At 30.3% G+C, this 16,505-nt stretch overlaps 1 protein-coding gene across 1 annotated transcript in view; it reads right to left on the bottom strand.

Annotated features, from left to right (window-relative positions):
- Positions 1-15,437, bottom strand: part of LOC148305090 (multicopper oxidase 3-like) — a 36,378-nt gene extending 20,941 nt beyond the window's left edge. The window contains exons 1-2 of the mRNA XM_088267260.1: positions 15,066-15,437; positions 785-874 (exon numbers count right to left, since the gene is read on the bottom strand). Coding sequence (XP_088123386.1) covers positions 785-860 — 76 coding nt within the window. The 5' untranslated portion in view covers positions 861-874; positions 15,066-15,437. The remainder of the gene's footprint in view (positions 1-784; positions 875-15,065) is intronic.
- Between the last annotated feature and the right edge of the window lie 1,068 nt (positions 15,438-16,505).

The raw sequence follows: 16,505 nt of genomic DNA, 5'->3' as shown, positions 1-16,505 counted from the left end.
ATTAATTACATGTTTTTAGCTTTTTAAGAAGCTTGGGAATATTTTTTTGGTAATATAACAGTTTGAAACATGAACATATTGAATGCATTGGAAATGTATTGCTGAAGGTGGATGTCGTGAATCATTCAAACTGCGAGACCCACAAAGTCACTATCTTCTAGGAAATAGAGATATTGAAAGACTCCGTATAGCTCAAGGAAGAAAAGTTTATTTATTTTTCTGAGTATATATGGTATTGCTGTGAAGAATAAAGTCATGAATAATTTCGAAAATTTAGAAATACAAAAAAAAATAATTGAGATAAAACGTTAATTAATAATATACTGTTTAAAAATACGTCACCATTATTATCTATGTTTCCTTTTACAAAAAATCTTGTTCCTTAACCCCCCCCCCCTTCCCTATATTTATTAACCTATGTATACCCCTAAATATATTTTTTGTTCATTAGTTTTAATTTTTACCAGAAGATGAAAACATTTGTAAGTTTTCTAAACGAGTCGTATATATAAATAAAACTCATTAAGTGGTATATTCAAATATTTAAAAAAAAAATTAAATAAGAATAAAGACTATCTAAAGAATCTGGTAGTAATATGAAAAGTTAAAGAAATACCCACTTAAAGATTGTTTCAAGGAGACCAAATAAATAAGTTCAAACGGATTTCTTCAAGCACTGTTTTCTATTTGATTCCAGGGCTGTGAAGAATGGAATCGAATCGTCTACCACGTCTTAGACAACCTAAAATATTACCACTGACAAGCAAGACGAAGAAGAACTTACCGCTGTAAGTTGGTACTGCGCAGATCACCAGCAGCAGAAGGCAGCAGCTGGAGACACGAGCTCGTGAAGGGGCCATCTTCACTTGGTTTTCTGAAATCAAATGACGTAATTGTAAATACATATTCAATGCTGTACGTATGTAATTACATAATCTAATCAATAGTTGAAATACCAGAAAAAATCTGAGTGAAGAAGGAAAAATACCTTATCTACTAATTGAAAGTGTAACATTTTCCACTCATAGTAAATCGTTGGGTGACTCATTTTGTCCATGCTATAAATATCTCAAGACATATGGAAAAAAATCTTACAGACGGAAATACGGAAGTCTGAGTGTTTACTAGAGCTTAAAATCTGCCATTGTTAAGAATATGAATTATTATTAAAATTTTAATTATTTTGAATGAAAAATATTTGTGTCACAAATATTTCGATTTCATACTATTTTCGTAGGCAACCTGTTATTAGCCTATTATTTCGAGAAACAAAAATACTTTGTGTTCTGATCCACTCACATTTTTATTAACCAACTAGTTTCGGCAACAACCTGTTGCCCTCTTCAGGGTTACATTTATTATGTTATTAACCCTATATTACTAAACTATCTAACGAGTGACATTGTTACTAAAATTCATTAAAAATACGACATAGAAATAAAACGGGAGTAAATAAGATAATCAAAAACTTTTATTATTATAGAAGTAGTTATAACATTCTTTTGGTTTAGGAGATCGAGATTTATTAAAAAAAATAAAGGTACATTAGGAAGCTATTGTGAAACAGTGGCTGCAGGAACGACGCGAAAATTGTTTTTCCAGGTATCGTCATTTTGCCGTCGTATTTTTTACGATAGTTTAGTATTCTAGGGTTAAAAATAAGAATCAAATTGCAGTAGGGTACGTTCGAATATAAAAAAACTTGATCACTTTACACATTGTGTAACATTTACAACATTTCGAGTGTGTCCAAATACTAGTTCACAAATCTGCATTATCTCCAATCATGGAAGTTATTTTACACATTATTCGTTGGTATCTCAATTCAGATGAAGAAGAATATGGAAGTCAAGCATTTATATCCGTCTGAGGGACTGTCCTAGGCTGCTTTAAGTGATCACTTTACACACGTGTAACATTCAACACTATGTTGTTGTCGAATCTTCTGTATATTCTTCATGAAAAGTAATCTGTTCAGAAATATAATAGAAACTTAATATTCGCAAAGCTGAAAAGGGCGTCCGAATTTCACGATATTTTTCATGACATTAGAACAACAAAAATATATTATTTTGGATTTCATGGTAGTTCAAATAAATTTGCAGTCGTAAATGAATTAAAAGTAGTTACAGAACACTTGGCTAGCCATGCATGAGATAGTGCAGATTCAGTACTCGGTGAATAAATACAGCATCAAGTGGAAAATTTAATTTAATTACTTGAAAGATATGCCGGCGAGATGCACTCACTCAGCCTTCATTTGTAACGATCCAATGACAAATAATTTTTAACCTTTTTTCTCCAAGTTTTGCATTTGTGTTATTACGTATACTTATCATTTCGTTTTTCATAATTGTTATTTTTATTTAATTTATTTTGAGTGGCAGAAATGAAGACTCTAAGAAGCATATCAGGCAAGAGTCTTCGAGATAAAATAAGAAACGCCAGGATCAGGGAAACATGCGAGATCGAAGATGTCGTTGGGTGGAAAAGGCAACGTAGGAGACAATGGTATGCGCATGTGAGGAGAATGGAACCATCCAGACTCTCCCACATCGCACTGTACGGCCAACCCCATGGTAGACGATTCCCGAGCAGACCGCCAAAGAGATGGGTCGATAGCTGGGAATCGACATCGCAGGAGGCTAATCCCTCTTAAAAACAGGCCACAAAGGCCTACAACAAGATGAATAAGAAGAAGAAGGTATTTACCAAGTAAAAATTAAAGAAAATTATTTATGCCATGCCATGCAACATGGCCGAATGATGCGATCTAATTCAAATCTATCCACCTCAGTTATCCATTTATGAATCCCTCTTTATACTTATTTTCGTTTTTCAATGATTTTATGGATAATGGAAGCAGGTTGTGCAACTTTATGGCATAAAAATCGAAGTTCTTTTTACCAGCGAGTGTTTTTGCCTAGAATTTTCACTCATGAATTACATGAAATTATAGTAACGTTAAACATAAAGAGTAAATCCACTCACGAGTAATAGGCTATTGAACTTAAAAAGTTGAAGCCTGAGTAGGGTCATAATAAGCGGTGTTGCATAAGCCGTAGCCAGATTTCACAGTCACTTGGACGTTAGATAATTTTAAAAAATACATGACGTTTTCGGTTTTCTTTGATGTGTTTCTGTGTTTTAAAATTGAAATGAAACATGCTCACCGCTTATATGAAAATTATACAAAGCTAAGTCATTTTTACAGCCGATCGGTCTCGCTACTGGGATTTTCCAGTGCACAGGATATGATCGTAATATTGTAATGATCACTTGGAATTATCGGAACGTGCTTCACACTATCAACTCCAGATTTGAATTGGGTAATAAAAAACAACTAAGAATCAACACGTATTTGAACGTGACTACTCCTGTAAATAAGACGTGTATTTTTTCATTTTCATTAAACATATTTAATACAATCACATTAGAAAATTTAATTAATTTAATTTAATTTAATTTAATTTAATTTAAATTTAATTTAATTTACATCTCACCAATAGATGTCTCTAGTGAAGTTCTAGTGATTCATGAACAAGGTTTCTAAATTGGTTCATATATATAGAACTTCCAAGAATTTGTGTAGTGTGGTTGTCAATAATGGGTAGAATTGGTGAATGTTACACGTGTGTAAAGTGATCACTTAAACCAGCCTATGACGGTCGTAAGCCCCGTAAATGCCCAGACTTCCATATTCTTCTTCATCTTTGATGAGATGTCAAAAAATAATAAGAAAATTTAAATGGGAAAATGAAAATGATCTGCTGAAAAAAATTTCAAGTAATTTTAAATGTAGGTACTATGATCAATTTTTAATATATATATATATATATATATATATATATATATATATATATATATATATATATATATATATATATATATATATATATATATATATATATATATATATATATATATATATATATGTATATATATCATGAACCCAAAAAAATATACGATATAAAGTAGATTTCAGCCCATTAAAAATAAATAATAAAGCAGAGGAAGACCGAGAAAAACTTAGCATGATGCCAAATACTTGAAAGTGGTCAGGTTAGGAGTTGAAACAATCGGCGGGTATGTATGAGGAGATGCATGAACGTGGAAGAGGCAAAGAATGTTTGCAAGGACAGAGTGGTGTGGCCTATTCTCTCTGCCTACCCTTGCGGAAAGCGGTGTGATGGTTAGTTAGTTAGTTAAAAATAAAAATAATTGAGATTTCTAAACAGTCACATGGAAGTTTGGGCATTAACATAATATTATATTATATATTATTATATAATATATAATATTAATAAAACCCTTATCCGCACCCCAATGGTGCATAGGGCACTGCGTCATATAAACGCAGTGTTATCTTGATGGTTTACACATGAAGGAAAGGTGATCAGCCCTCCGCTTTAGGTACCCAGTCCAGGGTAATATTGAATAAATATGAGAGTGAAAAAATCACTTATATTTATTTTACCCCCCTTGGGAATCGAACCCGGGACCTCCAGAACGGTAGCCGAGCGTGCTGACCATTACACTACGGAGGCGGACAAAATATAATATATAATATAATATAATATTATATATTGTATAATACAATATATGTTTAATATAATATTATATTAATTATTATATCTTTGTTCGCCTCCGCAGTGTAATGGTCAGCGCGCTCGGGTACCGCACTGGGGGTCCCGGGTTCGATCCCCGTAGGGTAAAGTAAATAGTAAAGTGATTTTTTCACTCTAATATTTATTCCATATAACCCTGGACTGGTGCCTGGAGCGGAGGGCTGATCACCTTTCCTTCGTGTGTTAATGACCAATATAACAATGCGTCAATATGCAGTGCCCTATGCACCATTGGGTGCGGATAATGGTTAGAATATAACATAATATATATTAGTATAATATGTCAGGTTGTGGTCCCGTGGTTAGTGTCGCGGACTCTTAAGTCAGATTTTCTCGGTTCGAACCCACTCTACTGCAATTCGATACCTATTTCTAATAATGAGCTGCTTAGGCTCACAGAAATAGTATGAAATTATAATATTTGTGTAAATAATAAACAGTATTAAACAACTTAGTGCTACAGTGAAACCACTCTTGAGTCAGTATATACGACAATGTTAAGTGTTGACATAATACGTAGATAATAATTTTAAATATTATTTTTTGACATCTCGTCAAAGATGAAGAAGAATATGGAAATCTAGGCATTTACGGGGCTGACGACCGTCATAGGCTAGGTTAAGTGATCACTTTACACACGTGTAACATTCACTAATCCTACCCATTATTGACAACCACACTATTCAAATTACTCAAGTTCTATATATCGCTCACTCCTTTCAAGAACGTCATAAATCAAAAAACTTGATTTTTCAGGAGAACGTTTTGAAAGTTTAAAGATATAATGCAATGTATTAAAAATAAATATCAAGCTACTTATTAAAATTTTTACTGCGCAACAGATCTTTTGAGGTAGAACCTGAAGGTTTTTTTTATCAATTTGAAAAATATATAGTTTATTTAAAAAATTTATTAAACAATACATTTTCTTCAAAAGGCAAAAACATCACTTTCTGTCCAGTAGCGGGTAAATAATAAGTTTAAAATATGCCACTTTTGCTGGGATATAGTACATTTTCTGTGCATTCCGAAAACATGCACACTTGAAAATGGACGATTTTTAAATTATGACGTTCTTGAAAGGAGTGAGCGATATATTTTATATATATATATATATATATATAAATATATATATATATATATATATATATATATATATATATATATATATATATATATATATATATATATATATATATATATATATATATATATATATATATATATATATATATATATATATATATATAAATATATATATATATATAAATATATGTATATATATATATATATATATACATATATATATATATATATATATATATATATATATATTTTTATATATATATATATATATATACATATATATATATATATATATATATATATATATATATATATATATATATATATATATATATATATATGTGTATTTTTTTTTATTCATTTGACATATTTACATTTTTATTTTTAACATAATATGTACATTTGAATCATTTATGCATATGGAGAACTTTTATATTTCGATTCGCTGTGCCTCTCCATAAAAGAGACTGTGCTCTTGTGCTTGGAGAGGAAGTAAGTAAGTATAGTAAGTAAGTATGTGTAAGGAATTTTCGTTATATGGTTCAATTTGAACACCATTACTGAATATCGCTTGTAAAACAGTTTACGGCAATTTATTTATATCACCTCTTACAAATGTCAGGTAAAAAGGCTATTATTTATTTTCAGTTCACGATCAATCTCACCATATTATTTATTGGCTTGTCAGATTTAGTGAAATGCATGTACCTATCAATCGATGTAACTAATAACGAGATGATTTTGTTTTCTGCGATTGTGAAACGTGTATATGGCATACCTACGCGAATTTCTTAACGTTGTACGATTTATTTTCAACACCAATCTGATCTTATCTTTGATTTTGTAACCAGACTTTACGAGTCTTGTTTGCAGCGCTAAGCGGGGACCCAGTGCTACAGTGAAACTACTATACTCTTCTTCCTGAGTTACGTTTACAAGTTCCTATTATACTATATATATATATATATATATATATATATATATATATATATATATATATATATATATATATATATATATATATATATATATATATATATATATATATATATATATATATATATATATATATATATATATATATATATATATATATATATATATATATATATATATATATATATATATATTTATATATATATATATATATATATATATATATATATATATATATATATATATATATATATATATATATATATATATATATATATATATATATATATTTAATTTTGTAATCAGGCTTTACGAGTTAGGTCCTCTTATCGTAGCACTCTACGTTGAAGGTTGGTAATCATCATGGCAATTTTTTCTGTGTATTCAGCCGCTCTAAACGGGGACTCAGCGCTACAGTGAAACCACTCTCTCAAGTTGCTCATCTAAGAAATACATCTTCTTCCTATGTTACGTTCACAAGTTCTTATGCTAGTATCTTTAATTTTGTAATCAGGCTTACGAGTAAGGATCTCTTATTGTGGTACTCCACGATGAAGATTGGCAATCGTTTTGGCAATTTTTACTATGTCTGCAGCCGCTCTAAGCGGGGACTCAGTGCTACAATGAAACCATTCTCTCAAGTAACGACTTGAGAGAATGGTTTCATTATAGCACTGAGTCCCCGTTTAGAGCGGCTGCAGACGTAGTAAAAATTGGCATGATGATTGTCAACCTTTAACGTGGAGTGCCACGATACATGGACGGAGTGCCACGATACATGGACCTAACCCGTAACTTGCAAAAATTAAAGATGATAATAAGAACTTGTGAACGTAGCATAGGAAGAAGATGTATATCTCAAAATGTATATATGTATATATATATATATATATATATATATATATATATATATATATATATATATATATATATATATATATATATGTATGTATAAAATGTTTATATAATACATATAAATGAGTCACTTGAAGATTATATTTACATGTTACCGTCAATGAAGCAAGATTGGTCTCAAAGAGTTTAGTTTGAGGCCAAATATTGTAGGTCGTCGCAGGGTCTATCTTTAAATTCATCTGGTCTTCATTGCTGATTCCTATCACATTTGGTATTGCATGCGTTCGTTATTGACTTAATACATGTCGCAGGTATTATTAAAATAATCACGGCTCGCCTATAATGCCGAGAACAGCTGATAGTTGGGCCTTGATATCAATGCACTTACCTGCGTAATATATATACAATATATATATATATATATATATATATATATATATATATATATATATATATATATATATATATATATATATATATATATATATATATATATATATATATATATATATATATATATATATATATATATATATATATATATATATATATATATATATATATATATATATATATATATATATATATATATATATATATATATATATATATATATATATATATATATATATATATATATATATATATATATATATATATATATATATATATATATATATATATATATATATATATATATATATATATATATATATATTTAATATTACTTGACTACATATAAAAACGTGATAAAACTGTCTGGATATTCAATAAAACGAAGAAATTTATGAGGTTTTAAATACAATATAACTCGTTATAACGTAAGAAGCTTACACATTTTAACTTTTATACGATAAAATATGATATTTTGCTGTATGCAAATATTGGGTTGATGTATAAGTAATGTCGTATTTTTATTTAATCTGTGGTACATTTTTTTTTACCAACTGTGTTTACGGTTGTTCCTAATGTTGTTTTTGTATCATATAAAGGAGGGTTTTTTCTAATATTTTATTCAGTTTACCGTTAGCGGTTGCGCTATAGAGAGCCCTTGTGATTTTTTTAAATGTCAGAGAAAATTTGTTTTGTACAACGACCAATTTGATTTGTAAGGCTTCCAATTTGGTTTGAAAAACAACCTATTTGATTAGTTAAATCTCTAGTTTGATTTGTGAAGCTTTTAATTTAGTTTTAAAAACTACCAATTTGAATTGTTAAATGTCTAGTTTGATTTGCAAAGCTACCAATTTGGTTTTTAAAACGACCTATTTGATTTTTTAAATGTCTAATTTGATTTGCGAAGCTTCCAATTTTGTTTGAAGAACGTCCAATTTGATTTGGTAAATGTCTAGTTTGATTTGCAAAGCTACCAATTTGGTTTGTAAAACGACCTATTTGATTTGTTAAATGTCTGATTTTTTTGCAAGGCTTCCAATTTGGCTTGTAAAACGTCTATGTTGCACAGAAATAATGAAGGTTCATGTGCAATCAATTAGCAATATCGAAACAACAGACTAATGACATTACCAAAAATAATAATTACTAAATTTCATCACTCTCTTCCCACATATCGATAATGTTATATTGCTGTTTCCCAATAATTTACAATTCCATCTTAGTTTTACGGCGATAATTATTATGTTATGAATTGGCCTTATTTATATTATGACTTATCATGTTATATAGGTACATCGTTAAGAGGAAAGTGCTCACTTTTAATAAAGAACATTAATAATAAATAATAAAAAAACATTACCGCACCCCGATGGTGCATAGGGCACTGCTTCATATAAACGCAGTGTTATCTCGATCGTTTACACATGAAGGAAAGATGATCAGCCCTCCACTTCAGGTACCAGTCCAGGGTAATATTGAATAAATATTAGAGTGAAAAAATCGCTTAAAAAACGGTAGCCGAGCATGCTGACCATTACACTACGGAGGCGGACAAGAATATAGAACATTATGAAACTAATATTATCATAAACATAAACACTTATGATTTTACGCATCTCTTTTGTTTCAATTAAATTGTGCGTACTTGCCCCATGCGCAAATATCGTGGAACAATATAAAAACCCTTTTAATTACTAGCCATAGTACAGTAACACTGTCCAATCAAATTGTCCGCCTCCATAGTATAGTGGTTAGAGCGCTAGGCTACCATGCTGGAGATCCCGCATTCTATTCCCAAGGAGATCATAATAAATATTAGTGATTTTTCGTTCTAATATTTAATTAATATCACCCTGGACTGGTACCGGACGCAAGGCTGATCACCTTCCCTTCGTGTATTTAACGATCAAGATCGCACTGCTTATATACGATACAGTGCCCTATGCACCAATGGGTGCGGATAAGGGTTAAAAGAAAAAAAAGACAGTAATAATCAGAAACATTTTTCCTTATTTCAAGGTTTTCAAAGTTACAATTTATGTCATTTGATGTATTACGACTCACCTGTTAAATATAGGGTTATGAAACTCGAGTTTGGGTGATTCTAATAGCCCGTCTACACGTTCCCGCTTTGAATCGCGCTCACATGTGCGCACTAGTTTGCGCACGTAGTGTGTGCTCTGAAAACTGAAGATTGCGCACAAAAATAGCGTTTTGTGTAAGCGTCGTAGTGCTGAAGAGTTAAACTGCTCACACTTTGCGCGGTGTTAACTTAAGCGTGTAGTCTACGTAAAGGAAATGTGTTTTTCATATCATGTGTAAAAAAAATATTTAGCTCTAGATCACAAGAATTGTTTCAATATACCCTAATACAGGACTATCGTAAAATGTACGACATTAAGAAAAACTCACATTTTACCAAAAACGTTTGAAGAAAAGGTATTGTTTAATTATTTTTTCAAATATCCAAAATATTTTTCAAATGGAGAAAGGACATTCAGGTTTTACCTAAAGAGATCTGTTTCACAGTAAAAAGTTGAATAAGTGGCTTGATATTTATGTTTAATATATTTTGTTATATTTTTAAACATTAAAAACGATCTCCTGAAAAATCATGTTTTTTTATGTATGACGTTCTTGGAAGTAGTGAGCGATGTGTTGCGTCGGTAAACGCAGTGTTATCTTGATCGTTATTAACATGTAGGCAAGGTCACTCCTGCCCTTCAAGGAGCAGTCCAGGGTAAATTGTATAAATAATAGAGTGTAAAATCACAAAGATTTATTTTCATCTCCTCCTCGGGAATCAAACCCGGGACCTTCAGTACGGTAGCTAAGCACGCTAACCATTACACCGCGGAGATGGAAAATGATGTGGAAAGCATCAAAATAGTGTCACAATAGATTTGAAGAAATAGTGGCATTTACCAAGTAAAAGTCAAATTTAAAAATAAGAAAAAAATATGACTTTAATATTAAGGAAGGTAGATGTTTATATCAGTTTAGACCAATGTGGCATTCTATCCTCTCTCCTAACCCCTGTCGACAGTAGCAACAGTAAACAATAATGTAAGAGATAAAAACAATTCGTCATTTGGGCGCATCGCCGACTTGTCTTCCGATAACGGTCTTCGCCACAATGCGGTTTGCGCACAAATACCGAGTAGCCACACGCACAACATTGCGCACAAACTATGTGTGTGTGTGGCCGGACCATGAGAGAAAGAATGACACGTGATTTTTGCAATTATTTGGCGAGTGCATACGTAATAGTAATATAACGCATTCAGGTTACAGGCACCCATAGTACATACCTACATAATATTATTATCTATGTACATAAATATAATGTCAACATTGTGTACTTATTTGTTTTTACACGAATTTGTTACAGAAACCACGTTTGTCAATACGCGTTGCGTTTATACATATACCGTTCTGAAGGTCCCGGTTTCGATTCCCAGGGGGGGAGTCAAATAAATACAAGTGATTTTTTCAGAATAATATTAAATTTATTCAATATTACCCTGGACTGGTACCTGAAGAGGATGGCTGATCACCTTTCCTTCGTGTGTTAACGATCAAAATAACACTCCTTTATATAATACAGTGCCCTATGCACCATCGGGGTGTGGATAAGGGTTTGAAGATTAATATATATATGCATGTATATACAGTGAAAACTCTATCTATCGTTCCTCGAATAATCGTTTTCCCGGATGTGTCGTTTATTTCTTCTACCCCAAATTAATTTCATACAAAAATATCGCGTCGATCGTTTCTATCCACCATTTTACCGCATTCATTGTTTGAATTATGCTTCATATTTGATATAATTTGTCTTTTTTTTACGTTCTTTAAAATTTTCTCAATTTTGTTACATTCGATGACAATATTCCTATGTGTGGGATACAGACTATCGAAAGCTTGTGTGATAGATACAGCAGAAGAGGTCTGAAGATCTTTGGGTTCTGTTCAACTTCGTATTTTTTTGTTATTTAATAAATACATTTATTAACATCTAAAACTTGTATTCTTAAAATTTCAACCTACCAATGGTTATGCAGATTGGGAGGACGGTATTTTTACTCGATCGTTTGTTCTTGTGTATCGACTTCTTAATTCCGCATTCATTTATATATATATATAAATAAATATAAAAAAAAAATATATATATATATATATATATATATATATATATATATATATATATATATATATATATATATATAAATGTATTTACGTATTTATGTGTATATGATCATCATTTCATAGTAATTAAGTAATAATAATTATACACTGTCCTCATTTTTATATAACTTAAGTAATGTAAACCGAATAGTTTAATTTATATTTTCCTTAATGCCAGTTAATTAGTATTATTGATGTTTTCTGCTCCCATCTCTTTATTTTCTTATACAAAAAAAGTGATAAAGAAAAAACTGATGTGAACAATACAAGATGAAATTTTAAATCCACGTTTTTTTATTGAGACTCTACAAAAACAAGTAGAAAATTGTTCCCGCTTGTAATAAAGATAAGTGACGAATTGCACAATTTATTTAGCACAGATTAATAAACGGACCCCGTAGCAAGTACGCCTTATGTAACGTACGAGGTATGTACGATAATAAGAATGAATTTTTAACCGCTTAATACGAGAATATTGTTTATAAGGCTTTATTACACCTACCTTTTTGTGGTAGCCTAACTTAGCGCCATTTAACCACATACTGATTATTTCTTAATTTATATTTACATACTGTTTATTTCTTAATTTCACAACATGTTTAGTGTGTCCGAATATTTGCTCGCAAATCTGGATTTCTCCATTAAGGAGTTGTTTTACATTTTTGAATTCTCAACATAGATAAAATAGAATGACATTTTCGAAGTTTAACTGGTCTAAGTATTCTTCTAACCCTTTTCCACACCTAATGGTGCATATGGCACACTGCATCGTATTGACAGACTGGGTGTAAAAATGGAAATGTTAAAAACAAACCTACCCCGCATAAAATAAATGATTATGGGGGAATTCTCAATATTCAATTTCAGAACGCGGACAACCCCGCAAGAGGTCGGTCATGCCTTCGCACGCGATACAAAATATATATATATATATATATATATATATATATATATATATATATATATATATATATGTATATATATAACGTGGTAATATTTTCCTTCGTAAATTGGGTGTAAATAATATGTAAAGTGGGTGTACAATAATAAAATAAACAATGTGTAGCTTTGTAATCAAACTTTATAATTAAAGTTTATTCTTAATTTATCTTTATAATATTTTTCTATCTATCTATCTGATTCTGACAGTTCAGAATATTATATTTTTTCTATCTGATGTCTTTTGTTTTATTCAGCGCGACGCATGCGACATCTGGTGGTAGATCTGTTTTATGTAGGTACTATGTGTAAGTAAAATGTATAGGTAGGTACCTAGTTATTTTATTACATATATATATATATATATATATATATATATATATATATATATATATATATATATATATATATATATATATATATATATATATATATATATATATATATATATATATATATATATATATATATATATATATATATATATAATATTGGTATTTGACTTTTTTCACAAAATATTTAGAGAAAAAATATTTTCTTATTTTCAAAATCATTTAATTATTTCGATGTAAAACTTTTTTTTTCATTGAAAAACGATGTTTTAAGAAAAAAATCATTTACTTAAAATGTTACCTGGATTTAGTGAAAATAAAATTGAGATTTAACGAATACTTGGCCTTAATGGAAAATAAATTTTAAGTCCCTTAGAAAATTTGTCGATATGTCAGACTCACCCATGAAGTATTGCAAGTTGTTTTTAAATACTCATACATCAATATGTATTACAATAATAACTAATTGTCATTTCATCTCTACTTTAGAAAGTTCAGATAGATCTTGCAATCAATAAAAGCTCGTCACGTGGATCGTATAAAGAAATCAATAAGTGCATAATGCACTTTTACAGCTCGAGGCGATCTTTTTTAATGCAGTTTTCTTACATCAACAATTTCGGCATATCATGTATGTAATTGATTCGACAAATTAATTAAAATTTATATTGTAACCTTTTGAGTGTGTTTTTGAATTTTTAATTATTGTTCTTGACTCACTAGAACTTCACTAGAGACATCTATTGATCTAAGCATGGAGTTGGCAAAAGAAGGATGAAAGAAGACTGAATGCAATCAAAATGCGATCCCTAAGATGAATGTGCAGCAAAACGTTGTACGATAGATGTTCGAATGGTGAAATAAGGAAACAATGCAAGGCTGAGAAAAACATAATCGATAAAATTGAGAAAGATGTGTTGAGGTGGTTTTGGACATGTGGAACGAATGATATGCGAGGAAAGAAATGTAAAACAAATTTATGAGGCGAATGTAGTTGGAAAGAGAAGCAGAGGAAGAACGAGGAAAATTTGGCGCAATCAGCTGTGTCAAATACTTGAAAGCGGTCAGGTTAGGAGTCGTTATACTCGGCGGGCATGTATGAGGAAATGCATGAAGGTGGAGGAGGCGAAGAATGTTTGCAAAGGCAGAGTGGTGTGGCGTTCTATTCTCTCTGCCTACCCCTGCGGAGAAGCGGCGTCATGGTTAGTTAGTTAGTTAGATATCTCAACATAGATGCAGAAGAATATAGAGGTCTGAGTATTTGAAGGGCTTACTACATGTTATAGGCTGGTTCAAGTGATCACTTTATACACGTGTAACACTCATTAGCAAATTGGTAAAGTAATCATACTTAAACCAGCCTATGACAGGTCGTAAGCCCATAATAATAATAATAATAAACCTTTATCCGCACCCCAATGGTGCATAGGTCACTGCGTCATATAAACGCAGAGTTATCTTGATCGTTTACACATGAAGGAAAGGTGATCAGCCCTCCGCTTCAGGTACCAGTCCAGGGTAATATTGAATAAATATTACAGTGAAAAAATCACTTATATTTATTTGATCCCCCCTGGGAATCGAACCCGGGACCTCCAGAGCGGTAGCCGAGCGTGCTGACCATTACACTACGGAGGCGGACAACTATATTTAAAAAAATTATGTTACTCTTTAAAATAGTATTCTTTTATGAATTTAAACTCACCTCATTACAAATAAAAACTTTTTTTATTTTCACCAATTCACATTTTGTAATTTCAATTTATAAATACACTGTTTATTTATTTTTAAAAATACAAGTATATAAACACTTTTTAAAACACACACTCTTTGCTGTTCAAATTAATTCAATACGAAAAAAAACTTTTTTTTTTATCAGATCACTATGTACCATATATAATTCATATATGATTTTTTTGCTGTAATTTATTATGAGATTATATTATGCCAATGTTTTTTTAAAAATATATTACTGTGTATTTTAGTCAATTTTAATGTTAAATAAGTCTTTTTTTTATTTTTAGAGCGTCAGAGCTACTTGGAGCGGTGCTCTCGGCGCGGCGGTTCAGAAATGACTGAGGTATTCCCTCAGAAGACATAACTAATGAACTAACTAACACAGGTTTACCTTGACTGGCCATTCAAAAGTTTATCCATCCATTTAAACTCATTAAACCTATGTCTGACTGCAAAATAAAGATTGAGGAAGGTTCGAATGAAAAATCCAACTAAGAAATTTAGCTACAACACTTCGAGTGTGTCCAAATATTTGTTCACAAATCTGGATTATCTCCAATTTAAGGAGTTATTTTTTTATATTATTTTTTGACATCTCATCATATATATATATATATATATATATATATATATATATATATATATATATATATATATATATATATATATATATATATATATATATATATATATATATATATATATATATATATATATATATATATATATATATATATTTATACATATATATATACATATATATATATATATATATATATATATATATATATATATATATATATATATATATATATATATATATATATATATATATATATATATATATATATATATATATATATCCATTACGGTAGACGAGTGTGCTGACCATTACACTACGGAAGCAGACTTTTCTTTCATAAGTGTTGTAAAATGTGCTCTCGGCACGGGAAAACCCAGTGAGGGTACATTTTTGTAAATTGTATTTTTTTATGTCGTGTACGATGAAAAATAAATAATAGATAAAAGCTTTCCCTACTCCAACATTGACGACTGTTGTGAACGCACATGTACTGTTATACGAGTTTGATCAATATATCTGAAAGTTCCAAAAATTTAAGTAGTGGAGTTGTCAATCGCGATTAGAATTAGTTTAATTTTACCGTAGAGATAGGGATTCTTCGTTTAATTTTAGGGATAGGCAGAGAGGATGGAACGCCACATTCGTCTGACCTGTCATGTCCTGAGCATGATTTACATTCAGTAGGCTTTTTACACGACCAGATTAGATGTCGGATTCTACTTAGTCTCCGTAGTGCAATGGTAAGCACATTTGGCTACCATGTTGGAAGTTCGGGATTCGATTCCCAAAATGACTAAAATTTTGTTTTTTATTGAATAGTATTCT

Source organism: Brachycentrus maculatus, unplaced genomic scaffold (assembly GCF_059751285.1).
Source record: "Brachycentrus maculatus isolate JH-2025_06_01 unplaced genomic scaffold, ASM5975128v1 h1tg000286l, whole genome shotgun sequence".
Taxonomy (NCBI): domain Eukaryota; kingdom Metazoa; phylum Arthropoda; class Insecta; order Trichoptera; family Brachycentridae; genus Brachycentrus; species Brachycentrus maculatus.
Note: the sequence above shows the minus strand (reverse complement) of the source record. Positions and strands in the feature narration are given on the sequence as shown.